A 27,567-nucleotide genomic window follows, 5' to 3' on the forward strand; every position below is an offset into this window, starting at 1 on the left:
CATGTGAGACAGTGTGTGGCCAATAAGATAATACCAATTCTAATATTATTATTAATAATAATAATAATAATGATGATGATAACAACAAACAATATAGAGTCTGGCATGGGAAATTCGGTCCAACTCATGTTTGACGTTCTCTTCATTTTTATTGATTCACTTATTCATTTGTAATGCTCGCAGTTACCAAAAAGACTCTTGCCAAATGATTACAGAATGTCTGGTTGAAAGTGAAGAATTTTGGGGTTTTTTTCATCGGAATATTTGTCCAAGTTCAGTTCTCAGGCAGTTATAGTTTCAGAAAAATATGGTAATATATCAAAGTATTGTCCAAAACTATAAAATAAAATTATTTGTGGTCTTACTATAATCATTCGTTGCTTATAAAGCACTTTCCATTTTAAAAGAATCACAAAGCGCTGCATGATAAATACCCAATAACTTTGGTTAAAAGTTAGAAAATGCTTTGCCTAATTAAAACAGAATTGCTCAGTTGTTGGTGTGCTTGAAATTGAGCCATCGACTTGAGTTATATCCCCAATAGGGATGGACAATTGACTATACACTGCCAGCTACCCAGTCTGAATTTAGGTTGTGGCTGTCGAAACATCTATGATATATTTTAGAAAGCAAAACCTAACCCTAACCCTAATCCTGGAGCACTGGCCAAGTTCCTTCCCTGAGGTTAGGCAGTACTGTATTACTAATTAAAGTTAGCACGACACTTAGGCTAAGCCAAAGTGACAAAAAATGAAATGAAGAATCACTCAAAGAGCAACACTTGACAAAAGAGAACAAAGTTGAATGGTACTCAGTAGAGCATCCTTTTGACCTCACAAATAATTAATGGTCATTGAATTAGTGACCTTATGTGCAAATTGTCTTCAAATTTAAAGTTAATCGGATGAAAATTGACAATTTTAGAGAAATTTGAAATGGTTGTTGACCTTTTGGCCTGTGTTGACCTTTTGGCCGATGTTGATCTTAAAAATAATTGGTGGTTGAATTCAGTTTGCCGATATGAAAATTCGATTCAAATTTCAAGTCAATCGGATGAAAATTGAGGATTTTAGAGATTTGAAAAAAAAGTGGTTGACCTTTGACCTATGTTGACCTTTTGACCTCAAAAATAAATAGGATTTTGTCAGACCACCAATTTATTTTGATTTTTTGTATACAAGATCGAGGCTCGTGCAAGAGCTAACATTAATCTCTACCATTTGGTGAGGTTTCGTGAAGATCGGTTTAAAATTGTGACCTGTAGGCAAGTATAAGTGAGCGGACAGACAAACACACACACAAACCGGAGTGATCAACATACTTTGCCAAGTAACAAGATGAGAAAGTGTCAATAGCTTACAAAAAGAACTTGTCGTTGGGAGAATTCATACCTAGCTATAAATGTTTGGCCATTGTCTTCTGGATTTCACATAGGTATTATGAGACAAAATAAAAAGAAGGAAGGGACTTAAAAGAATGGGTGATAATAGGCAGAGTTCCAAGGTTTCGGTGTGTATTTAAGTCAGAAGTCACCAGCTAACTTCATCCTGGCACTTAATGTTGTAAACAGATAGAGTCTTTCTGAGAAAAGCAAACGAAAGGGTGAATCCCAGGAAACCAGGTCAATCAATATGTGGAAGCCAGTACATCTTAATATTGATGATTAAAACTTTTCAATCAATAGGGTAGGATATTGCAAGCTAGTTTAGCTCGGTGAAAATAAATTAAATATAATTTCTTTTGAGTGCATTACAACAAGTTTCAGCAGCTGAGTTTTTTAACAGTTGACAACAGTAAAGGCACGTATGAAGCAATAATTGCAATTCAAAACTAGAACTGCCACTTTATAACTGCTGGCAGTGATTACCGGGTACCAAGACGTCCCGCTTTGATACAACACCACTTTAATACAACACCACTTTGATACAACACCACTTTGATACAACACCACTTTGATACAACACCACTTTGATACAACACCACTTTGATACAACACCACTTTGATACAACACCACTTTGATACAACCCTCTGAAACCACTTCTGATAACTGCTAGCATGCTGTAACAAATTCGTTCGGATTGGAAAGAGGGAGTTAGTGTTGGGGTGGGGAGGGAGTTGGAGGTTGGGGGTGGGGAGAGAGTTGGAGGTTGGGGGGGGGGGGGGTGGGGAGAGAGTTGGAGGTTGGGGGAGGAAGAATGTGGGGCAGCGAGTTGGGGGGAGGGAAGTATATTTGGGGGGAGGGATTTAGAGTTGGGGGGAGGGAGTTGGAGGTTGGGGGTGGGGAGAGAGTTGGAGGTTGGGGGTGGAGAGGAAATAGGAGGATGGGGAGGGAGAGAGTTCTTGGGTCGGTGGAGGGGGTGAGATCGTTCTCGAGGTTGTTCTTGGGGTTGAGGGGAGAGAGTGTTTTGGGTCGATTGGAGGGAAAGAGTTCTTGGAGTGGGGGGTTGGCGGGTTATATTGAGGTAGGGGTGTGAGGTTGAGGAGCTGAAGAACAAAGTGGGAGTGGAGGGGCAGTGAGTTGCGAGAGGACATGCAGTCATGGCCAAAAATATTGGCACCGTTGCCCTTTTTTCAAATAACTCACAATTTTCTCTAAAAATAAGTTAAAATTGACAAAAGTATTTGGTCTCCACAATTCTTTATTTCACTGTTAATATTACAGAACCTTTGTTTTTGATTCAGAACTTAATATGTCCTTTCAAATAAGAAAATAAAAAGAAATGACATTGACAAAATTATTGACACCCTAGACGTAATATTTGGTAGCACAGACTTTGGACAAAATAACTGCAGTCAAGCACTTCCTATAGCCATGAATGAGCTTCCTCCACCTCCCTACTGGCAGTTTGGCCCACTCTTCAAATGCAATCTGCAGCAGTTCTCCCAGATTTGAAGGGTGCCTTCTCCCAACTGATGTTTTCAGATCTTCCCACAGGTGTTCAATAGGATTTAGATCTGGGCTCATTGCTGGCCACTTCAGAAAAGTCCAGCGTATTGTCTTGAACCATTGGGGTTTTTGGGGGTGCTTTTTGAAGTGTGTTTGGGGTCATTGTCCTGCTGCAAGACCCATGACCTTCGACGGAGACCCATCTTTCGGACACTGGGTTGAACATTGTGCTCCAAAATGTCTTCGTAATCTCCTGATTTCATGATGCCATGCACACATCCAAGGCGCCCAGTGTCAGAGGTAGCACAGCAACCCCAAAACATCACTGAACCTCCTCCATGTTTGACGATAGGGAAGGTGTTCTTTTCTTTGAAAGTTCTCTTGCGGCCACATCCAGGAAGGTTGGCTACAGTGCCGTGGGCCTTAAACTTCCTGATAACATTGCGTAAAGTGGACACAGGAACATCAAGATCTCTGGAGATGGATTTGTAGTCTTGAGATTGTCCATGCTTGGCTACAATCTTGTGTCTGACCTTCTCAGACAATTCTCTGTTTTTCTTTCTTTTCTCCATGCTCATTGCGGTACACACAGTGACACAAAACAGCAGAATGACTCCTTTTCTCCATTCAAACTGGTTGAATGAGTGATTTTTATATTGCAGGCACCTGCACCTCACCACAGGTGAGTTCAATTCCAAAGTAAAGGAGAATCACCTGCTTTAATTATTTCTAACAACTTCTAAAAGGTGCCAATAATATTGTCCGGGCCATTTTAAGATTTCTGTGTAGAATAAGCTAAGATTTAGGAATTTTGTCAGCTTTGTTGTTTTGTTCCACTGCAAACCAAAGAGATACATATGTGGATACCAAAATATTTTTTAATTTCAACAATTTTCTGGAAGAAATGCTGCATTATTTGGAAAAAGTGCAAGGGTGCCAATATTTTTGGCCAAGACTATGCAACTAATGATTGGCCTATACACCACTCCACATCCCCCATGCTTTGATACAAACCCCTTCATACAACCTCGGTTTGATACAACCCCATACGTGTCATGATGTCGTCTTTATAAAACTCAATTCAGAATTGGATTTTTAAAATTCAATTTTTAAAAAGCCCAGATTCAAAAATATATTTTTAAAAGCTGCAGACATTGTGACCTACGATGTTTACATTATCAAAGTACATTCCAAAAGACTCGTTGATCATGTTTGTGAAGTTTCACATCGATCTTTTAAGTCGTCCTGGAAAAGAGTAAATTGTAAGGCTTATTCTTCAAATAAGTAAAAAAACGTACTGCAATCTGCAAAAAAAGTCACTGAATTGGTTCACCAATCAAAAGCTATAGAAGATGAAATTTGACTTGAAATTTGAGCAGCGCTTGCAAATTGAGTCACTGATTGCTCTTGCTTTTGAGGTCAACAGGTCAAGGTCGCCTAAAATCGTCAATTATATGTATACTGTATATGTGTATATATACTAGCAAAAGTACCCAGCGTTGAACAATGAATCGCTTCCTGACGGGAATGATATACGCAATTTGGGTCCATCATCTAGACTCTAGAGCGAATTTAAAAAATAGATCGCACGTGCAGTGGAGTGACACCCTATACACTCACAAACTGCTTATGAAGTACCAGGCTATGCTTCTGCAATTTAATAAACCATTCATGTGAGACAATGACATTCTTTTGCTCCTTCAGGTGACAGCTTCGTTCAGTTTCAGTAACACACCCAGTAACACACACACGCGCATAGTAACACACACACAGTAACACACACGTACACACATAGTAACACACACACATAGTAACACACACACACACACACACACACACATAGTGACACACACATACACACACATAGTAACACACACACACAGTAACACACAAACACAGCAACACACACATACACATAATAACACACACACAGTAACACACACATACACACATAGTAACACACACACACAAAATAACACACACAAACACACACACACACGCACATAGTAACACACACACAGTAACACACACAGTAACACACAAACAGTAACACACAAACATAGTAACACACAAACATAGTAACACACACACAGTAGCCCACACAGTAACAGTGTTTGAACCCGCATCAATGGAAAGTTACTCATGCCTTTGTTCATCCTCGTTTGTCAAGATTTGTGCACCCGTCGGCAGCACACGATGGCATTTTGCCTTAGAGTACAGTAACACAAACACACACACACACACACACACACACACACACACATAGTAACACACACACACACATAGTAACACACGCACAAACACAGTAACACACACAGTAACACACACACACACACACACACCAATCTCGTACACGGTATAGCGAGATGCATATATACAACAGTGGCACCGATCTCGAAAAGCAAGATGCATATATCTATCATTGGCACCGATCCTGTATAGCGAGACGTGTTTTACCTGACAAAGTTAAGTAAAAAAAAAACTAACACCAGAACGAGATTTCCAGCCGCGCTTAAATAAATGCACATATACACTTGGTTATATAATTGCAAGATATGGTAAATGTTGTAAGAATTCACTCCAGATTTGGACATTATTTAGTCTACAGCATCCAATCCTCATATCCAAATCCAGATTTTGATGATATGCTTCAATTATGTAATAATAATCGATTGTGTTTCCAAGGCAAGGCACGTTTGTGTAGGCCGAAACAAAATGGCGGCTTAAGAACCCAGCGAGGTGCAGCGGACTGACCAAGATGGCGGGCCACCATATTGGTACACCACTACATCCGGTTTTTTTCTTATGAGCACCTCGTTAATCATCTTCAAAAAGGATGTTATAACACACCCAGTTTTCATCCTTGCAATCTGTTCGAGGTCCAGGTGTCTGCATGCAAAGTTTGGGGCCACTAGGTTTCATGGTTTTGGAGTTATGGAGGAGACAGACAGACAGACAGACGGATCGACACTGCCTTTTATTATATATATATATATATATATATATATATATATATATATATATATATATTGTTTTTTTTTTGTTGTTGTTTTGTCGGCAGAGCAAAACAATTTTGGGAACGTTGGAAAAGTTCCCACTCTTGGGAATTCTTTCCCGGACTAAAATTTAGAAAATTTTATAGATCCCGGACGTAGACCCAATTGCGAATCCGCAAATCGTAATTCGGACGCGCCCCCAATTCTGTTACGTGGTCCTCCCGGTAACTACCTGGTCTTGGTGACCCCCGGACCGTGGGAGGACCCCGCCAGAAATATATCTGATTTATACGCTTTCGTAGCGCAATCAATATGAAAGACACAATAATTCAAGTCAATAAGAAACCCCACACCAAGGATCCGGATTACTTAATAATATATTCTCCATCCATCATCAGCAATCAACAATCCATCAACAATCTTACTAAGATGGCCATCTCATAATTTCCCCCCTTTCCCCACTCACGACCCCTCAATGGTCACTGTCCCTCAAAATGTCTCTGGGCCCCTCCAGACCAAGGTGAAGGTCGACTTCTCCGCACACGGGCGGTTGAACGAACCCCTGGCTGACGTGTTCCAAACGTGCACGTCGCGTACCGGTAACAGCTGCTGCAGCGCACACCTCCTTGCAAAGCAAAGCGGGCAAAGCAAAGCGCGGCTTGCAAAGCACGCGAGGCCCAAGGTGCGACCCGTACGCGTCCTTGTAGACGTTGAGGTGAACTGTGCCGGACGCTTGGTTCCGTGCACGAACCCACGGCAACTTGACGTGTAATCGGTAATTACCCCGCGCAGGTAACTCCTTTCGCCAGACGGGCTTTCAAACGCAGCGTCCCCCATGCTGCTCAATATCGACACCGCTCGCGTCGGAGCTGGGCGAGGAAGAAGAAGATCGCCGCTTCTCCCGGACCTCGTGTCTTTTTCTTCTTCCGGTTCACTATCCCATTTCCTGTCTCCTGTTATCCGGAGCCTCTCTAACCCTTTAACCACAACAACCTTTAATAGAATAAACATTAATAAGCAATGACATGAATAGTAACTCCTCTAAATCCGGGATCCGTAACACTCCCCCCCTTCAAGAAAGAAAGTTTGAACCCCGCGAAAACTTTCTGTGCCGGCCAACTTTGATAAACCAACCCGATACCCCAAATCATCAGTTCCCCCCGGGCACAATTATCGCATCTCAAAAATAAAGCAACAAACTTTCACCAAAACCCCCCAGAGATTCCAAGGTAATTCCCTCTAGACCAAGCGTCAACCACTTCTAGTTGCTCTTGGATGGAGGCCCAGCTGAGTACTCACTACATGGACGCCTTAAGGAATGTGGGGTTCCTGGTTAGTCCGGGGAGGAAAGTTCATTACATGGACGCCTTTAAGAACGTGGAGTTCACGGTTAGTCCGTGTAGGAACGTTCCCTACCGGGACGCCTTTTAAGAACGTGTGGCGTTCACGGTTAGCCCGTGTAGGAGCCCAGGCTCGGCGGCTCCGCCGTATATGGAGTGCTTCAACTTCTCCGGACTCCTAACAGTTACGGTGGGACCCCTTGTCCCAGCAGTCCCCTGACTGGCGGTCTCCTTCTCGGCCAGTCTTCTGCCAATCATTCTTTCGGGAGATGCCGTAACTCTGGGAGCCTCCATAGTAATATCGGCTGCTGCCAACACCAAAACTACCGCCAAGTCGTCCTCTTCTGTAGACCTCTCGACGCCTACGAAATGCCTTCCCTACTGTTATGGTCCGACCCTCCAAATCCTTACCATTCCAATTCTTCTCTGCCTCCCTGGCGTCTCTTGTGCTTGCAAACGTGACAAAGCCGAACCCTCTTGACCGTTGCGTTTCCCTGTCTTTTACCACCCGCACTTCCACCAGCAGCCCATATCTGTTGAAGACAGAGGTCAGAACTTCTTGCTCTGTGTTGAAGTTCAGTCCCCCTATGAATAACTTGGAACTTTTGTCGCCATCCCGAGCTGGGGTGGTGTTATTTCCCCTGCGGGGCTCTTTACCCACCCTCGGGTTACCATAAATTTGCCCCCCGGCCAAATCATTCCCGATAATCACAGATACCCCCTCTACAGGAAGCGTGGCTTGTAAACCGACGGTGACCGGTCCTGACACCAAATCGGATTCCAAATGGATGACATGAAGTGGGGCACTAACACAGCCACCGATCCCTTGTAACCGAACCCTATCACCAGTTGCGGTACTCTTTGACAATGGCAAAATGCCTTCAAGCATTAAGGATTGATGGGCTCCTGTGTCCCTCAATACCCTAACAGGTCTTGGGTTAGTCAAGTCTCCCTCGAGTGAGACAAATCCCTCATAAATAAATGGTTGGTAACTCTTCTGTGGGCGATTTCTTACGCTAGCCATTGCATTCGGAGTTGTAATAGTCGGACTCCTCTCTGGGTTGTCCCTTTTCATGAGGTAACAACTGGACATCAAGTGTCCAGGTTTTTTGCAAAAGGCGCAAGTAGGCCCAGAGGAAAAACTCGTGGTCTGCCTCGGGCCACCCGGGAAATACGTTTGTCTTGGGCCCGTAGCCCTCTGATTTCGAACAGTTGGGGTATCCGCGTTGTCCCCATAATCCTCTCGAGGCCGCCGCCATGTATTGTCGTTCTCCGCACCGGGTGTTCCATAACTCCCCTGCTGAAGTCTAGGCGAGGAGCTAGGTGTGTGGACCCCTATCCGGTGTGTTAAGGCATAATCATCTGCCATGGTGGCTGCGTCCCACAACTTTGGTACTTTCTTTTCCTGCAGGGACACTTTGATGTCCTCGTGGACACACTGTTGAAATTCCTCCACCAGCATCAGGTCACGCAATGCTTCGAAGTCGTTCCCGACTCCTTTCGACTCACACCACCGATCAAACATGTTTTCTTTCACTCTGGCAAACTCCACATGGGTCTCACTCTCCCTCTTCCTGGCATTCCTGAATTTTTGCTGGTAAGCTTCAGGAACCAACTCATAGGCTTTGAGGATGTGCTTCTTCAATACCTCATAATCTGCACATTGGTCCATTGGTAGCGCCGAATAAATCTCTTGAGCTTTACCCACCAGCACACTTTGCACTAGTATGGTCCAGGCCTCCTCCGGCCAGTTTAACTGTCGAGCCACTTTCTCAAAGTGTGGAAAAAATTGAGTGACTTCCTTTTCACTGAAGGGTGGAACCAGCCTCACATGTCTGCCCACCTCCCAGGTGTTCTGGCTAGGTGTCGACCCCGTCAGCAAGGGTGGTACCTCTCCCCGTTCTCTCATTAAATCCAGCTCCTTGAATTTAATTTCTTGCTGAAGCGCCAGATCACGTTCCTTCAACTCCCTTTCGGCTTTTCTCTCCTCTGCTTCGAGTTCCCTGGCAGCTCTCCTCTCCTCTGCTTTTCTCCCTTCTAACCTTTCCTGGAGTTCTCGTTCCACTCTCCTTTCCTCTGCTTGTTTCTCTTCTCTCCTCTATTCTGCTTTCCTTTCTTCTTCTGCTCTTTCCTTTTCTGCTTTCCTTTCTTCTTCTGCTAACCTTTCCTGGAGTTCTCGTCCCACTCTCCTTTCCTCTGCTTGTTTCTCTTCTCTCCTCTCTTCTGCTTTCCTTTCCTCTTCTGCTCTTTCCTTTTCTGCTTTCCTTTCTTCTTCTGCTCTTTCCTTTTCTGCTTTCCTTTCCTCTGTTTTCATCCTTTCTACCCTTTCCTGGAGTTCTCGTTCCACTCTCCTTTCCTCTGCTTGTTTCTCTTCTCTCCTCTCTTCTGCTTTCCTTTCCTCTTCTGCTCTTTCCTTTTCTGCTTTCCTTTCTTCTTCTGCTCTTTCCTTTTCTGATTTCCTTTCTTCTTCTTTTAACCTTTCCTGGAGTTCTCGTTCCACTCTCCTTTCCTCTGCTTGTTTCTCTTCTCTCCTCTCTTCTGCTTTCCTTTCTTCTTCTTTGATCCGTTCCTGGCTCCGTAATTGCAACTCCAGTTTCCGGATCTCAACGTCTTCTGGTTCTTCGGGTAGCCACTGCCAGGCTAACTCGTCCCATGTTCCTAATCCCACCATAGATTGTATCACCGTGGTCTGCAACTCTGCCTTCCTCAAATTAGTTCGGACCTCCAAGTTAAAATGTTTGGCCAATTTCAAGAGGGCCGCTTTTAGTAACGCTCGGAACTGTGCCTCACTAGGGGTTACCGCAAAGTTCTGTGCCACAAACGCCATGGTGACTACTGGTAACACCTGTTAACCTTCACCCCAGAAATTTCCAACAAAGAAAAGCAACAGTATTACTATTATTGCTATTGTTTTTTTGTTGTTGTTGTTGTTGTTTTGTCGGCAGAGCAAAACAATTTTGGGAACGTTGGAAAAGTTCCCACTCTTGGGAATTCTTTCCCGGACTAAAATTTAGAAAATTTTATAGATCCCGGACGTAGACCCAATTGCGAATCCGCAAATCGTAATTCGGACGAGCCCCCAATTCTGTTACGTGGTCCTCCCGGTAACTACCTGGTCTTGGTGACCCCCGGACCGTGGGAGGACCCCGCCAGAAAGATATCTGATTTATACGCTTTCGTAGCACAATCAATATGAAAGACACAATAATTCAAGTCAATAAGAAACCCCACACCAAGGATCCGGATTACTTAATAATATATTCTCCATCCATCATCAGCAATCAACAATCCATCAACAATCTTACTAAGATGGCCATCTCATAAATTTCCCCCCTTTCCCCACTCACGACCCCTCAATGGTCACTGTCCCTCACAATGTCTCTGGGCCCCTCCAGACCAAGGTGAAGGTCGACTTCTCCGCACACGGGCGGTTGAACGAACCCCTGGCTGACGTGTTCCAAACGTGCACGTCGCATACCGGGAACAGCTGCTGCAGCGCACACCTCCTTGCAAAGCAAAGCGCGGCTTGCAAAGCGCGCGAGACCCAAGGTGCGACCCGTACGCGTCCTTGTAGACGTTGAGGTGAACTGTGCCGGACGCTTGGTTCCGTGCACGAACCCACGGCAACTTGACGTGTAATCGGTAATTACCCCGCGCAGGTAACTCCTTTCGCCAGACGGGCTTTCAAACGCAGCGTCCCCCACGCTGCTCAATATCGACACCGCTCGCGTCGGAGCTGGGCGAGGAAGAAGAAGATCGCCACTTCTCCCGGACCTCGTGTCTTTTTCTTCTTCCGGTTCACTATCCCGTTTCCGGTCTCCTGTTATCCGGAGCCTCTCTAACCCTTTAACCACAACAACCTTTAATAGAATAAACATTAATAAGCAATGACATGAATAGTAACTCCTCTAAATCCGGGATCCGTAACAATATCTATATATATATATATATATATATATATATATATATATATATATATATTATATATATATATATATATTATATATATATATATATATATATATATATATATATATAAACAAATAAACTGTTTTCCTCATTGTAGTGTATGAAGAAGAATAAATTTGAATACAAAGTGGATGCGGATGGGCTTTGCATTTTTAGATGCTTTATAATTCAAGTGAATTAATAATGGGATTTTAAAAAGTTCAATTCAAATCAAATGGAAGACCAAATACTGTATTAGAGTCTTCGGAAGGAACCCGCATAAGCAACGGTGGAATCATCAAGAGGAACCTGCAGAATAGGATTCAGGTCCGGTTGCATAAAATTCCCTTATCCATAAGGAAAGATTTACCTTAAGGTACACTGTGATTCCTTTGCTAAAGATTTCCTTGAGGGCTGTTTGCCTATACAACCCTTAGGAAATCCTCAAGTAAAGATTTCCTTCGGTGTGAGAAAATCCTCGGAAGCTGTTGCTCTGCAACCAATCAGATTAGAGATAGGAAGAGGTTTCTGAAAGCAGGATGGCTGTGAAGCGGTCTGCAAACTGGCTTCAGGAAGATACAGCAGCACTAGTGGAGGCTTTCCTCAAGCAAAAGAGAGACAATACATGTATAGTGTAGGATGTACGTATGTAGTATGTTGTTGAAGAACTTTTATCTTTAAATACAACACCATAACTATAAATAGTGTATAATTGTTAAAAACCCTTCGATTTGGCTAAGACCTGGGTCCACAGGGTAAACCGGGACTCCCTCGAGTACACTCGAGTATACTACTACTCCTACTACTTCTACAACGATCCTTTTAAATTCTGAGCATCTAAATGCTGAGAAGCAGCAAGCGCCATTCTTTAGAGTCAATAGCAGTATGACTCGCCCGGGGTTCGTACACCACCTCCCAGACAAAGAGCAGATGCGCTATCCATTGCGACATCGAGTCTAACTTTTTTTGGCCTACCCATGATTGATGCAGCAGCTCCATCACGAGGCTTAGATCATTATATTAAAAAGTGTCAATTTTCGTTAGATAATTTTGGTAACAGGAACCTATTTAACAGACTGACTGGCAAGCCTCCAAATTCATAAAAACATTTGGTTGTCTTGGTAGCAAACACATTTCTTATGTCTGTCATCACAAGGGAGGACCAGATGAGTGGTGCCATCATCCATTCACTTCCAAAATCGGATCTCTTCCAGAATAATAAATATTTAAAACTCCAAAAGATAATGATTGCAAGGCTCAACATTTTTCACATACGCCAGAAGTGTGCCATAAAAATTCAAGAATTTCATTCTTTCTATTTCTTTCTATTTCAAAAATAGAAATTCTTTCTATTTCAAGAAAAATTGTCCTTGGGTTTTAAAAACCGACGGTTTCCCATTATCCACCTCCCCTCACATCCGGAATCTTGGCATCATCTTTGACCAAACCCTCTCCTTCGACAAATACACTAAACAGATCACAAAGACGGCCTTCTTTCACCTGAAAAACATCGCCCGTCTCCATCCATCCCTCTCCTCCATGGCTGCAGAAACCCTCATCCACGCCTTCATCACCTCCCGTCTGGACTACTGCAACAGCCTCCTCTATGGTTCACCCTCAATAATCACCAATAAACTCCAATACATTCAGAACTCCGCTGCCCGTCTACTCACCCATTCCCGGACCCGTGACCACATCACCCCCGTCCTTTACAAGCTTCACTGGCTCCCCATCCCCCAGAGAATCCAGTACAAAATCCTCCTCTTGACCTACAAAGCCCTCCATAACCTGGCCCCATCCTACCTGGCTGACCTCCTCTCCAGACACACTCCCACCCGCAACCTCCGCTCTGCTGGTACCAACCTCCTGACCCCCCCCCCCCCCCATCCGGACCAAATTCAGATCCTGGGGGGACAGGGCCTTCTCCATCGCTGCTCCCACCCTCTGGAACTCACTACCTCACACCATCAGAGACTCCTCCTCACTCACCACATTCAAAACATCACTCAAGACCCACCTGTTCAACACTGCATTGAACATTTAACCCACAACATTTAACCCCTGACTATCTCCTCTCCTTCTTCCTTTTGCTTTGATTATTTACCTATTGATTTTTGTCTTTTTGCACTTGTTTTTTGTACTCTGTCAAAGCGCCTTTGGGCTTCTTGAAAAGCGCTATATAAAATAAATGTATTATTATTATTATTATTATTATTATAAAAAATAAGAATTTATTGGTCAATATCGAGTGGAATTTATTTTTTTGCAATTTTGATACATCTGGTTGTGACGAGGGTAAGACATCACCAAAGATACCTTAGCTGGGTTGTACTCTCGCAAAGAAGCGAGAATTATCCTGGAAAGTGAACCTTATTTTGCCACTAAGACAACAGTGAAGGCTTTTTTCTTACCCAATCAGTGGTGATCAAGTCCTACAAGTTCAAAGTAGAATTCATAAACAGTAGTTCACATGCTGCCTTGGATAGATGATCTGACATTTCATTCCCCCAACATGTTTGGGAATCTACGTTGGTGAATTATTCTTCCAGCTCTTTGAAGGTGATTCAAAGAGATTGAAGCCTCTGATCACATTGGAAGCAAATGCAAACCCATTGCTTGGAACACACCAATAATTACATTGCCCAATAGTAAGACATATTGGAGCCAAAGAGCTTCCTGTAAAATGGCAAACAACTCACATGATGGGGCTCAACACTTGTTGAAAAATTCCCCAGACCAAGGTAGGCACATGAAAAGCAGCACCTGTTCATAAATCAAAATCATTGGCCCCATGTTTTATTAAATGTTCCTGGGAGCATTTTCTTGGTTATTCATATATAAAAATCTAGATAATCTATCACATTCTGAAACATAGGCAACCCTTGTGTCTTGATTGAGCCACAGAATGGCTTGTTGCAGGTTTCAAGAGTACCCAAGGACAAACTAGGCATTATTTTATGGCTGTGTATAAAACTTTGATATCCTTTTAGATCTACTACTACTAGCCTGGTGTTTGCTTAACGGATAAGGTGTCTGGCTTGAGGTCTCAGGATCCTGAGTTCAAGCCCCTGTCGCGCCGTTGAATTAACACCAGCTGGGTTGACTCAGCCTCTCATCTTTCCACGGTCAGCAAAATGAGTACCAGTTACTTGGATGAAAGCCATTTTGCGTATCATGCGTCGGAGTGGCGACCCGTCCAGAATTGTGCCCAATAGCCAAGAAACTGCTTCGGTAACTATATGCATCTGGAGATGCAAAAGGTCTTCATCACTACTACTACTTCCTCTTCTTCTTACGGCCCAATTCATTCCTAATTCTTGTGGAGTCAGCCGGGGAACCTTTATTTATTTATTTTTTTGGCAATTTTTTTTTTTTTGGCTAAGTCTTTCACGAACCCACTGGCCAGACTTGACGTTTCAATGAAGCGGACAGGAATTTTGAATTTAGCCATGGTTCCAGTGGTAACTCCTTCACTCTTCACAAAGGACACTGTGCGGTGTTTAAAGTTGACCTACTAATGCGGACAGACAGGATACGCAGTTAACGTCCATCCACACAGCGCACACATTGATGCCTCACCTTGCATGTGATCACCAGGTAACAGTTTATTGCTGGGCCGTGATTCAAACCCAGACTAGACAGCTCACTGGCGAATGCATATTCCTTGAGGCTATCCGACCATCTCTTTGACATCCTTTAGATATAAGGTTGTTATTTAAGAAAGGTTATTCCTGACAGCCAAGCTTCTGGTGTATCTTTGTAAGGAATCTTCTGCCACAGAAAACACAGGGTTGGGGTGGGAGGCATATGCCTTCACCATGCACTTGTTAAGTTGAGGGTTTTGGCAAAAATGTATAGAATGCATGTTAATCAGCAGTGTCTTCTTACATAATGGCGATAACAGCAGTGGATCATATATGGTATTGTTTTTGTATGTAGGATATTTCTCCGATACCTTTCGCCAGCTTGCTTCTTGGTTTATGCTATCTACCCTGCGCTCGCGAAGCGAAAATCAGGGTTAAGCGACCAGTTGTGTGTGTACGTGTGGCATACGTATGTACTGTACGTATGGCGTACGTATGTGTCTGCATTTTAATAATTCACTTTCTCAGCAAGCGTTGGTCCGACTGACACAAAATTTTGCACCATATGAGAGCCTCCTGCAGATTTTTTTTACAGATAATTATGACGTCATAGGTCACGTACGGACGCCATCTTGGAAAAACGTTACACCTCTATCTCCGAAACCGCTCAATGGAAAAAATTGAAACATTGTTCATTGTCAAGTACTCCCCTTGGGGAATAAAATATGTTAATGATGATGTCATTGATGCCTTCATTATGACGTCATAATTTGACAAGTACAACGCTTGATCCGATTAGTATGAAATTTTTATTCTCTCTGTAACTGTTGGTCCGATGGACACGAAATTGTCATCATATCATGCGTCGATCCAAACCAAACCTCCTCCTGTATAAGTTTTCAATGATAATTATAACATCATAGGTGACGTAATACAGGCGCCATCTTGGAAAAACCGAAAAACATTGCACCTCCATATCTCCAAAACCGTTCCTTGGGAAAAATTGAAACGTGACTCATTGTAAAGAATTCTGCATGTGGAATAAGTGTTTTCAATTTAATTATGACATCATAATTTGACAAGTACAACGCTTAGTCCGATCAGTTTGAAATTTATTGCGTGTGATCTACGCAACAATTTTATTGGAGAATGTAAATTTATGATGTCATCAGTCCCGTGATCTGGCAGCCATATTGGATTAAAGATTTTTTTAAACCTTAAAAACAGAAGAGTTGGCTTGCACCAAGTCCTTCTCAAGACTGTACGGCGTACGCGGAGTAAGTATTCCATGAATACCATCTATTTTTCAGAGATTCTTGCTTGGTTGTATTAACTTGTCTTTATTACCCTGCGTTCGCAAAGCGAAAAGCAGGGTTAGGCATTTGTGTGCGAAGTGTGGCATACGTGCGCATCTGCATTTTAAAAATTCATTTTCTCGGCAACCGTTGGTCCGATTGACATGAAATTTTACCATAGAAGCGCCTCCGCCTGTAGAATTTTTTTATTCATAAATATGATGCCATAGGTCAAGTGGTGCGGACGCCATCTTGGAAAAACTACACCTCGATATCCCCCAAACCATTCAATGGCAAAAGTTTAAACAAGGCTCATTTTGAAGTACTCACAATGGGGAATAAGATATGATGATGATGATGATGACTTCATCAGTGCCTTCATTATGACGTCATAATTCGACAAGTACAACGCTTAATCTGATCAGTATGAAAAAAAAATTCCTCTGCAACTGTTAGTCCGATGGACAAGAAATTTGTACCATAGGAGCGCCTCCTCCTGTGGAATATTTTAATGATAATGATTATGTCATAGATCACGTGGTACAGGTGACATCTTGGAAAAAATCGAAAAAAGTTGCACCTCCATATCTCTGAAACCGCTCCATGGAAAAAAAAATGAAACATGGCTCGTTGTGAAGAACTCCCCATGGGGAATAAGATATGTTAATTATGATGTCATCGGTACCTTATTTATGACGTCATAATTCGACAAGTACAACGCTTGATTCGATCAGTATGAATTGTTTTTTCTCTGCAATTCTTGGCCCGATTGACACAAAATTTTCACCATAGGAGCACCTCCTCCTGTAGAATAGTTTAATGAAAATTATGACATCATAGGTCATGTGGTACAGGCGCCATCTTGGAAAACCTTCATACCTATATCTCTGAAACCACTCAATGGAAAAAATTGAAACATGGCTCATTGTCAAGTACTCCACATGGGTGTTGTTAACAATGACATGTCATTGGTGTCCTAATTATGACGTCATAATTTTACATGGACAACGCTTAGTCTGATCATTTTGAAATTTCTTTTTAGCGTGATCTATGCAATAATTATATTAGAGAACATAAATTTATGATGTAATCGCTCACGTGGTCTGGCAGCCATATTGGATCAAAGAAAAAAAAACGTTCAAAAACAGAACAGTTGGCTCGCACCAAGTTGACTGTGCAGGCTAAGTATTCTAATAATACCACCTAGTTGTTCTCTGCTTTTATGAGATGAAGCTTGCATTGTATTACAAAGATGGGAAGCAATGTGGAACTGATTAAATTATATTTCGATGAATCATACCTTCCTTGTATCTTTGTGTTTGTAAGTTTTTTTGTATATTGTTGCCTACTTCTTGTATATTGCCCGTACGTACCTCCATGCTTCCATGTGGTTTTGACCAAAAAAAAATAATTAAATCTCAACTCGCAATGCCATTCATATATCTTACCCTTAAAAGTAGCTCCAGCTAAATGCTCTCACTAATTAATCACAACTTGTTACCTCCACCAACCGAAGCCTGGTGTTGGCTTAGTGGTTAGGGTGCCGGCTTGGGATCCGAGGATCCTGGGTTTGAATCCCGGTCGATCGCTGAATTAACGCCAGGGGGGTTGACTCAGCCTGTCATCCTTCTGAGGTCGGCAAATTGAGTACCAGTTCACTGGTAATTCCCTGTGTGTCGCAAGAGCCGACCAACAGGGTTGGCGGCAGGAAGAGCATCCGGCCATAAAATATTGCTTCAAAAAGGGGACCACGGTGCCCCAAAAAAAGGCTAACCCCCGCTCTGTGGGGAAAATGGCCTTAAAAGGTAGTTCTTGTCTGTTTGTCAGTTTGTGAACAAGATATCTCAAAAAGTTGTGGGTGGAATTGGACGAAATTTAGTGGAGAGGTTGGGTGTGTGAAAAGGACGAAAAGATTAGATGTTGCTGAAGTTCGGGATCTAGATCTGAAAAAAATTAAGTGATTCTTCACTGTTGATGTAGCACGATGTCTCAAAGAGTTGTGGGCAACTTATGACAAAACATGGTGGATGAGTTAGGCAAGTGACAACAACAAGCTGATTAGCTTTTTGGTTCAGGTCGGAATGCAGATCCAACCTATCAGTGGGATACAAAATGCAAACTTTTCAGCCTGGTGGAGGTATGTGCTCGCTACCGAGTGCCGTTCTAGTTTTCAACTGGGAACATAAATATCAAAGACTTCACCAGTTCAAAACAGACCAAAGCCTGATTTTGGGCTGTTGAGCAGCCTCTCAGCTATAACGCCAGAGGAGGTTTCAGAAACGAAAACAAATTCATCAAGTCATTAACGCACCGAAATAATAAATACGTATCACAAGTCATTTGACTGACTAGTGTTGCCCTTGTTGGGGCATCATCAGGACCAGTGTAGACCTGTCATCAACCATAATAGGAATGTTGTCACATTGTTTTGGAGATGTTCAAAATGGAGGAAATTAGTTACCTCCAAAATGTACACTCAATTATTGACTGGAGTCATGTGCCTCCTCTGCCTGTGGTATGGGACAATTTATTACTCTTAGTGAAAACAAATCTGACCTGTCACAACTTCATAGTGAATGCATGATGGAGAAGAATGACAATATTCCCAAAGATAAAGACTCATCACCATCAATGTTTTTCTGGAAGCACAAAAGGCACAGTTAAAAATACGAGATATTCCACTTCCACTCCGCTTGGTCCTCCACAGTCCGAATGCAGATGATGCAGGTGGTATGTAGGGATATAGAAGTCTTCCTCATGCTCATCCATTTCTTTGTTTCCAAGAACTTAAAGTATGGATGATTGGTTGAACTTCAAGTTGGCAAAAGTGTCGGTAAGGCTGCTGGGCCATAGAAGTTCACGGTTCACGTTTCACGTTTCACGGTTCACGCGTGTAAAGAAAAGTGGACAAACGTAGTATGACTTGCTCTGGGCCATAGAACGCCTTTCATGTTTCACGTTTCACTGTCACGTTTCACGCGTGAAAGGCGGAATGAACATGCACACTTTTTCTATGCGTGAACATGCACATCTTCTTCTTTAAGTCGTCATTTTATGTCTTTTGGAAAAAAATTAAGACTGAGTTTATGACAACACAAATCTATAGATTGAATTTAATGAAAACAAATATAACTTTGTAAGCGCAAGAGAAGAGAGGTCTCACCACCCAGTCTGAACGTTTTCAAAAGTAGACTCGCTAGACTACTAGACAAATTACCCTAGCCTAGATCATCACGACCAACACCACATTATCCAAATTAATAGGTACCAACCTGAGAGTAATGATGAGCTTTTGTTCTGCTTCGATCGATTTTCTCCAGTTTGTTTGACCTGGCTGTAGATGTTCCAGGACGAGGGTCTTCAAGGCATCGTAAGTCCTGTATGACATCCTGGTATAATTGAAAAACAGTTCTTCATCGGGATTGTCAAGCAGATAACGGAATGTTCGGTGGAATTCACCACGGGTTTCTCTCAGAAGGAAGTGCTCTCGGCTCCAAATTCTGTGCCTTTTTCTCTTCCTCCGTCTTAGTAGAAGCAGAATGAGGCAATCTTCTTCATCCGAAGAGTCCATGTTGACGGTTACTCGGCCAAAGCAGAACTGGCGCGCAACACGTGAACAGCCAAGCGTGAAATCCTATGGCCCAGGGTCCGATTGTTCACGTGAACGTGAACCGTGAAACGTGAAACGTGAACCGTGAACTTCTATGGCCCAGCAGCCTAAAGCATTACCCCACCCAATAACTGAGAGCATACTTGGTTTTCATGTTTTCCCTGCTTGTGATACAACTTCATCATCGTTCACCAATTTTGGGAAGAAGCCTGGTTGGAAAAGTGTACAGTGACAATCCAAAGCTACTTTTAGGCGTTGGTCGACATCAAAGTTTCGGTGACTCGAGGAATTTGTCTGCTGCCTATATGGTGTGCGGACCATTTGTGGGGAAGTGGACAAGGGAAGGAATGATATTGTTACGGAACCCAACGTCGGCCTCTGTTCCCCTTATCGAGGAGGGGATTAATCCCCTCGTTTATGACTGACCGACGTGGTCCCTGACGCTGCCCAGCTACCTCCGGAAAGGCAGGTGCACAGCCCCGTTCGTACCGCGGACAGATGTTAATTGCCGAGCGGTTTTAGCAACCGCGGCACGAACTATTAACAGAAACTAGACCCGATCCTTGAACGTTGGCCAAATCGTGCCACAGGTTTTCAATGGGGAAAAGACAAAGACGAAGGATGTGAAGAAGAGGAAGACAGCAGTAGGAAATACGAATATGATTTATTTCTACCTATTATGTACACAATTAAAGAAACCAAGGAAGAAGGAAGGATAATAAAATAAAATACAGAAGAAGAAGGGACACAGTGCAAATTAGCTTACCTATAAACAGTCTTACTTAACCCAGGACAAGACACACAAAACAAACGACAATCAGACACACGAATGGGGAATGAAGGCAGGAACGAATGGCGGGAAGGGTCCGGGTGGTTGGGATGATCGCGGCTCGTGTTGGGCAGCCGCCGGCTCTCCCCTCAACCGTCTCTCGTACGGCGACGTTGCTTCGAGGCTGCAACTGCCGTCACCGCTCAAAGCTGCTGTGGTCAAAAACTGCGGTGGTTTCAAAGCTCCGTTGGTTCAAGCTGCTGTCTCTGCCGCATCTGACGTGGGGGCGTTGCGTGACGGGTTCTCTCTCTCTCTCTCAAAGGCTTCCGCGCGCGCTTTTATTGCCCCTGGGGCGATCAAGCCGCCGGCCTCCACGACACGCCCATCGGTGAGCTCGCCTCGGCCTTGATTGGTCGCGAGGGCTCACCGATCCAGCCCCTAGAGGAGGCGTTTGCAAGGCCACGCCTTGTTCCTGGCGCTGGGCTGACTCCTCCCACCTTCTGCTCCGAGATGACCTCGTGCGCAATGGAGTTTTGCGGCGAAAACCACAACCCCAAAGCAGCAGCGGAATGCAGAAAACCGCCCAATGCAGTTGGCAATCGATGACAAAAGGGGAATGTGAAGGGAATTTACCTTATTTGAATTCGGTGCAATGGAGTGTTAATTAATGGAAGACAAAGCCTTAATCTAATACACATAATAAGGAGATAACTACTGAACAAGGAGGAAATCTATGATTTGCTACGTGATTGCATATGGAATAACTACGGGCACGACCTTTGACCTTTACACACCAAATGGAGGAAGGAGGGTGATATTTTACAACAATAAAAAAAACACAATTCTCATATCCACAACAATATATTTGCCAAGGGAAAGAAATCTCTAACATTGCTTATAGGAAATAAATCTTCAGCAATTGAAGCACCATCAGTGGGTGGTTGGTGGTGAGTGATCAGAGGATCCAACTCGGTTGGCAACAATGTGGACTCAATTGCTACAGATATATCGAGATAATCCCTTGTGGGTGTAAAACGAAATGCATATGGACTAACTCCAAATGTGATGCATCACATCAGGGTGTGTGTGTGCACTCCTGCACATGGCAGCAATGCTGAAAACTGCTGCAACCAATCTGAACAAGTTGTGGACTATGGCACAGTGGATGCATGCGTAGTGACTACAGCATTTGTTGTGATGCCCTGGAGGTCCAGTCAAGTGTTTTCTGTATACACTGCAAGATGGTCCAATCAACCATGCTATGAATGTTACCTTTTTGACAGAAAAGCCATTCTATCCAGTGACTTTCAGTGAAATAACTTATTATATTCCATCTTCATTTGGTGTATAATGTTTTTTCAGTCCGTGGACTGTGAAGCAGTAGACTTGTTAATTAGGGAATGACATTTGTTGCAAAGTCGCGAAAGGAGAACTGTTACTATGTACATACAGACAACATGCTTGTCAGAACAGCTAATTCATCATGCTTCTGCTGCAGCCCTGTTTGTGTATTTTGCTGCCAGCAAAGACTCAACTTTCCACCGTGACTTAGAATGCATAAACGTTACACCAGGCGTGACATTGAACACGTTTCTTAAAACACTGTGTTTTTGTTGTTGTTGTTTTTCTTTTCGCGGGACGGTCACTCACGTTTTCTCTGCTTGTTGTACAAAATGTAGCAAAAACAGCAGTTGAGAAGAACACGTGTGTATGTTCAGAATATTTCCCATATCATTTGAAGCATTATTTATTTTCATCCATTTATCCAATATGCGTCCCCAAAAATGCATATGGCCGATATCATGCAAACGCCTCCATCTTGGCTGACTTCGCTGCTTCGTCGATGCTCCTGCCATTGTATTCTTTCAGCTCTTTCTCCGCCAAACTTCTCCAAGTAATATTTAGTCATCCAACCTTCCTCTTTTCTGTTGTCCAAAAGATGGCTTCCCTCATCAATTTTTCTCCTTTTAACGTAAGGCCTGGCCTAGTGGCGTAGTGATGGTTTGTGGCGCTCGGGGCGAAGGTCAAAAATATCGCCCCCTGCAGGCACTAACATAGTCGGACATTCCTATTGGGGGGCCATATGAAATAGGTCTAAGCTTCTCCAGCGGGCTCAGCAGCAGAGCCCTGGAAGCTTTTCAAAATAAGAATAGATTTAGTTATGATCTCCTGAGCTGATTAAGCTTATTAACTACAAAGAATCCAGAAGAATTCCTGTGTTTCTAAACACCTGCCATGTTAAGGTCTATAGAGCAGTTGAATTAGTCTAGTAGGAAGACTAGGTCCCCCTGCACCCCCCGGAGATATACTTCTAATCAGTGTTTCTAGATTGGAAAAAATGTGTAGAAAATGACTAGCTATGGCCCCAAGCTGAAAAAATGTCCCACATACCATTTTTATGCAAATTACTGCTGCCATTATCAAAAAAACGATTTTTGACATATCTCAGCCAATATTGCAGATAATTGAAAAATGAAGGTGTCTAGACCCATGTTTTGAAGGGCATAGATCATGATAGAACTATTCATAACATGATTACATGTGTCTATGGTATACTAGTATGCTAATTAGTGCTTTATTTACAAAATAATCACAGTTTTACGAAATAATAGACTCATATTAAGGTCCGTCTACACAGACGTTAACACAAAGGCAAAAGAGGGACTTTGCGTAGGCCTTTCCACTGAGAACACCTTTGAGAGATCCACTTGTTACTAGTTGTGCCTCAAAGAGAATCTCTGCATATCCAGAACCACGCATCTTGTGTCCAGTGAGCATCCCGATGTAGTTCATGGATGTGTGGAAGGGTCCAATCGTTACTACATGACTAGCAAATTCATTTGGCCAGCGCCAGATGATGGGAAGGGCTTTCATGCAGACACCCAGATCAAATGTATTCAGGACCCATCTCTGACCCACCTCAGCAGTTGCTGCCTCGGAACGCTTCAGTAGCTCACGAACAACTGCGTTGTCTGTGATCGGTTGGTGGATAGGCGTGCAGTAGTCGACTGTTGATTTGCTGGGTGGGGGAGAACCAGTTGCAGAGGTGAAACCCCCTGGCCCAGGCACAGGCTGCAGGCCACAGCTTCCGATGTATCTGATGAAGAGCCAGATGTAGTACTCTTGCATCGTAGTGGCATAGACTGTGTCATTCTCTGCTGGCGGTGTGAATGATGAGCCTTCAGGGAACTTCGGGCCAACGCGAGTAAAGTGCAAGGGTGGGAGAGTTTTTGGTGTGTCGACCTTCAGGCTACGCTGTTGTGACCTATTTATGGTAGGTAGCATTCGGTCCTTGCTGCTCTCGAACCCGGGCTTGACCTCCTGCACCATGATTCCTCCAGCACTGTTTACAATGTTGCTGCCGTGCACACTGGTAGTGGTTTTATTCAAGTTGTCCCACTCACAGTGGAATACAAGGTTGCCCTCTCCTGTCACAATTTGTGGTGTACGATAAGTTGAGACTTCATCCAGGACCTTGGCGAGAGCAGTTTCCAACTCCAAGGCGAAATCGTAGCTCTCAGAGTGTCCAAGCCTGTGTAGTATTGTGGTGAGCTGTTTGCTTCGGAACAGGTGCCTTACAGTCACACAGAGGAGAATGTGCTTTGGTAACTTCCATTTTCCATCTGACACTGCACGGCACAGATCTTGTCCAATGGAGAAGACCAGACGCTTCACCTTTTCTGTCTCGATGCCCTCCTTGCCAGTCATTAGCACGCTGAGAAAGCGGACAAGGTCTGGAGGTAGGATGTCTTCAGGATTGAGCTCCATGTCTTCAGCTGTTGGTGGCCATGGTTGGTCTTTACACTCTCTGAAAGCCTGTAGAATACCCTGGCGAAGTTGGAGGGCAACATTTTGGTTCTTGTTTGTGCTTCCGAGTGTGAATGCTCGTGCGAGAGCATTGGAAACTGTTATGTTTGAGCTGTGCACAAGCCAGAAAGAAATGACATCACATTTGTCATGATCAACCTTCGTGAAGTGGATATGCTCCTTGATTGGGTCATTCTGTAGGCGTTTCAGTAGTTTCTCTGACCGATAATTTGAGTTCTCATATCCATTCAGTTTCAGTTCCTCGACATAGAGCAAGCGCAAGGAAGAAAGCTGTAGAACTTTATTCTGCTGGATGACCTGGGTTTGAATGTGTTCCAGTACTGAGTTGAATGCCTTTTCATGGGCGGCTGACATGCAAGCCTGCTCCTTTGGTGCTTCGGCTCTGTGAATCGCACGCTCATAGTTGTAGAATGCTGTGCGGAAAGCTTTAAAACATGACGGATGGTGTTTGGCCTCACATGCAAAGAGGTCTTTGTTTTTCACCTTTCGATGGAGTCGATAGAGACCCATTTTCTCAGCCCGTGTTTCGATTTGCTCCCATGCATTTTCTTTGTTTTTAAAGGATGGGAAGGTTGTAGGCCTCTCAGTATTGCGATGAGCATCTTTGGTCTCAACTTTCTCACAAAATATACACTCTGGCGGGAAGATGGGTTCAGCAGAACCTCCTGGTTTACGAGGAGAGTGATGCCATGATGAGGTTGATGGCCCTGGTTCTGTATCATCTCCCAGACGATGAAAGTGGCGGACAAAGTGCTTATAACACTTGCTGTGATATCCTACTCTTTCTAGGTCATCAGGAAGAGTTGCCGGGATCTGATCACATACTGATTGCATACGACATGGGGAGTCATGCGGTTGGTTGAGACGTCTATCCCGGATCTTTTGAAGCAGTTGCAGTTTTTCTGAAGCAGATCCTTTAATTTTACGGAGGGGCGTGAAATCCCCATGATCAGACATGGATGGTACATGAAGGATGCATGTAGGAGGAGAGCTTTGGGCTGCAGGTTCTACACTCCGTTTTCTTTTGGGCATGCTTGCTGTCGATGTCTACCATCACTGTTAAATGACAAATAAGAAATCACGAATGATGTTAAAAGTGCCTGTGAAAGGAGGCTCTGAGTTTTCAGTGAGGTAACAGAGGTTCTGAGTCATGTTCTACACTAGGGTACTTTTTAGCTGACTAAACCATGTTTAGTGGCATCAAAAGTGCTAATAGCTAAAACATCTAAATTCTTCCACACTAACGTTAGCTATCTAGGCCAATGAAACATTGTGCTAAGTTACTGTAGCTAGCTCAGCTGTCGTGCCTCTTTCTGGTTCAATTCATATACAGAAGTCAACAGATATGTCTCATGTTTGGCATTAACAAAAGTTTAAGTTACACCGACATTAGGAACATACTGTACATAGATGAGGCTAGCTTTAACGTTAGCTAACATGGTGCTAGCTGGCTCAGCTGTTATTCTGCCTGTTTATGATTTCATGCAGAAACTGAAGTCAAGAGTGTGAGTAACATTATAGTTAGCATCTTACCTGGCTAGATTGGAGGATGAATACCAAGAACAACACACAGATGGAATGGAAGACTGAACTTTCAACTGAGGTATTCAATAACATCAACGTTACCAATTGATACGAGCGCGCGACATTACCAATTGATACGAGCGCGCGAGCGCGCATGTTACATGGATGGAAATGTAAAATGGCAGCTATAGCAGCACTAATTTGGATCTCTAGTCTGTCATTTCTGCACTGTGATTGGATAACATAAAAAAATATGTTTGGGAGTTAACAGCAGGAGTTGGTAGATTTTACGTGGGCTGGGTGAGAAACCTTTAAATAAGCAAGTGAAAATCTCTCGCAATACAAAGTCAATGGTGGGAAGAAAAGTTGAGTGGTACCAATGTTACTGCCAATGTCCCGCCCCTATGCAAGACTCAGGAGCATCTTGTTGACATTTAACCTTGAAAATACCTGGGTTTAGACCCCTTATGTACCATGTTAAGTTATCTGCAGTATTAACGTATCCTTATCATTTGTAAAACTGATTATTTTGTAATTACAGCATTAATATGCATACTAGTATACCATAGACACATGTAATCATGTTATGAATAGTTCTATCATGATCTATGCCCTTCAAAACATGGGTCTAGACACCTTCATTTTTCAATTATCTGCAATATTGGCTGAGATATGTCAAAAATCGTTTTTTTGATAATGGCAGCAGTAATTTGCATAAAAATGGTATGTGGGACATTTTTTCAGCTTGGGGCCATAGCTAGTCATTTTCTACACATTTTTTCCAATCTAGAAACACTGATTAGAAGTATATCTCCGGGGGGTGCAGGGGGACCTAGTCTTCCTCCTAGACTAAATAGGTTCTTCCATGACATGGTATTCCTATTGCAAAATAAATAACAAAAACAATGATAGCATTGCAACAAAGCATTTATTAATACTAATAATATTAACAACAATAATAATATTAGTACAATTTGTCAATAATAAAACTAACATATAATCCCCACCCTGGTCCAAACAGACCTGGGCTTGGTGAAAGGTAAACTAATGCTGAAGCAGTACAGCAGGTAGGTATGCTACAAGACTGTTAACAACAACTACATCGAACATGCATGCAGCATGGTGTGGTATTTCTATGCAGCATGGTGTGGTATTTCTATGCAGCATGGTGTGATATATCTATGCAGCCCACCCACCGTTTAGAGGCCATTTTTCCCCGCGAAGCGGGGGTTGGCCTTTTTCGGGGACCATGGTTGTTGTTGTTTTTTGGTCCCCTTTTTGAAGCAATGTTTTACAGCCGGATGCCCTTCCTGCCGCCAACCCTGTTTGTCGCCTTTTTACGACACACAGGGAATTACCAGTGAACTGGTACTCAATTAGTATTTAGTACTCAGCATGGTGTGATATTTTCTATGCAGCATGGTGTGATATTTCTATGCAGCATGGTGTGGTATTTCTATGCAGCATGGTGTGGTATTTCTATGCAGCATGGTGTGGTATTTCTATGCAGCATGGTGTGGTATTTCTATGCAGCATGGTGTGGTATTTCTATGCAGCATGGTGTGGTATTTCTATGCAGCATGGTGTGATATTTCTATGCAGCATGGTGTGGTATTTCTATGCAGCATGGTGTGGTATTTCTATGCAGCATGGTGTGGTATTTCTATGCAGCATGGTGTGATATTTCTATGCAGCATGGTGTGGTATTTCTATGCAGCATGGTGTGGTATTTCTATGCAGCATGGTGTGGTATTTCTATGCAGCATGGTGTGGTATTTCTATGCA

General features: G+C 43.3%; 2 protein-coding genes across 2 annotated transcripts in view; one reads left to right on the forward strand and one right to left on the reverse strand.

The window, feature by feature from the left end:
- The window catches only part of LOC137433546 (limbic system-associated membrane protein-like), a 498,837-nt gene that overhangs the window by 222,726 nt on the left and 248,544 nt on the right, over positions 1 to 27,567 (forward strand). The gene's annotated exons all lie outside the window — the stretch shown is intronic.
- Positions 24,296 to 27,567, reverse strand: part of LOC144893021 (uncharacterized) — a 176,129-nt gene continuing 172,857 nt past the window's right edge. The window contains exon 2 of the mRNA XM_078782438.1: positions 24,296 to 25,314. Within this exon, the coding sequence (XP_078638564.1) occupies positions 25,312 to 25,314 (3 nt within the window). The 3' untranslated portion in view covers positions 24,296 to 25,311. The remainder of the gene's footprint in view (positions 25,315 to 27,567) is intronic.

This window comes from Myxine glutinosa, chromosome 1 (genome assembly GCF_964187855.1).
Source record: "Myxine glutinosa chromosome 1, kmMyxGlut1.1, whole genome shotgun sequence".
Classification (NCBI taxonomy): Eukaryota; Metazoa; Chordata; class Myxini; order Myxiniformes; family Myxinidae; genus Myxine; species Myxine glutinosa.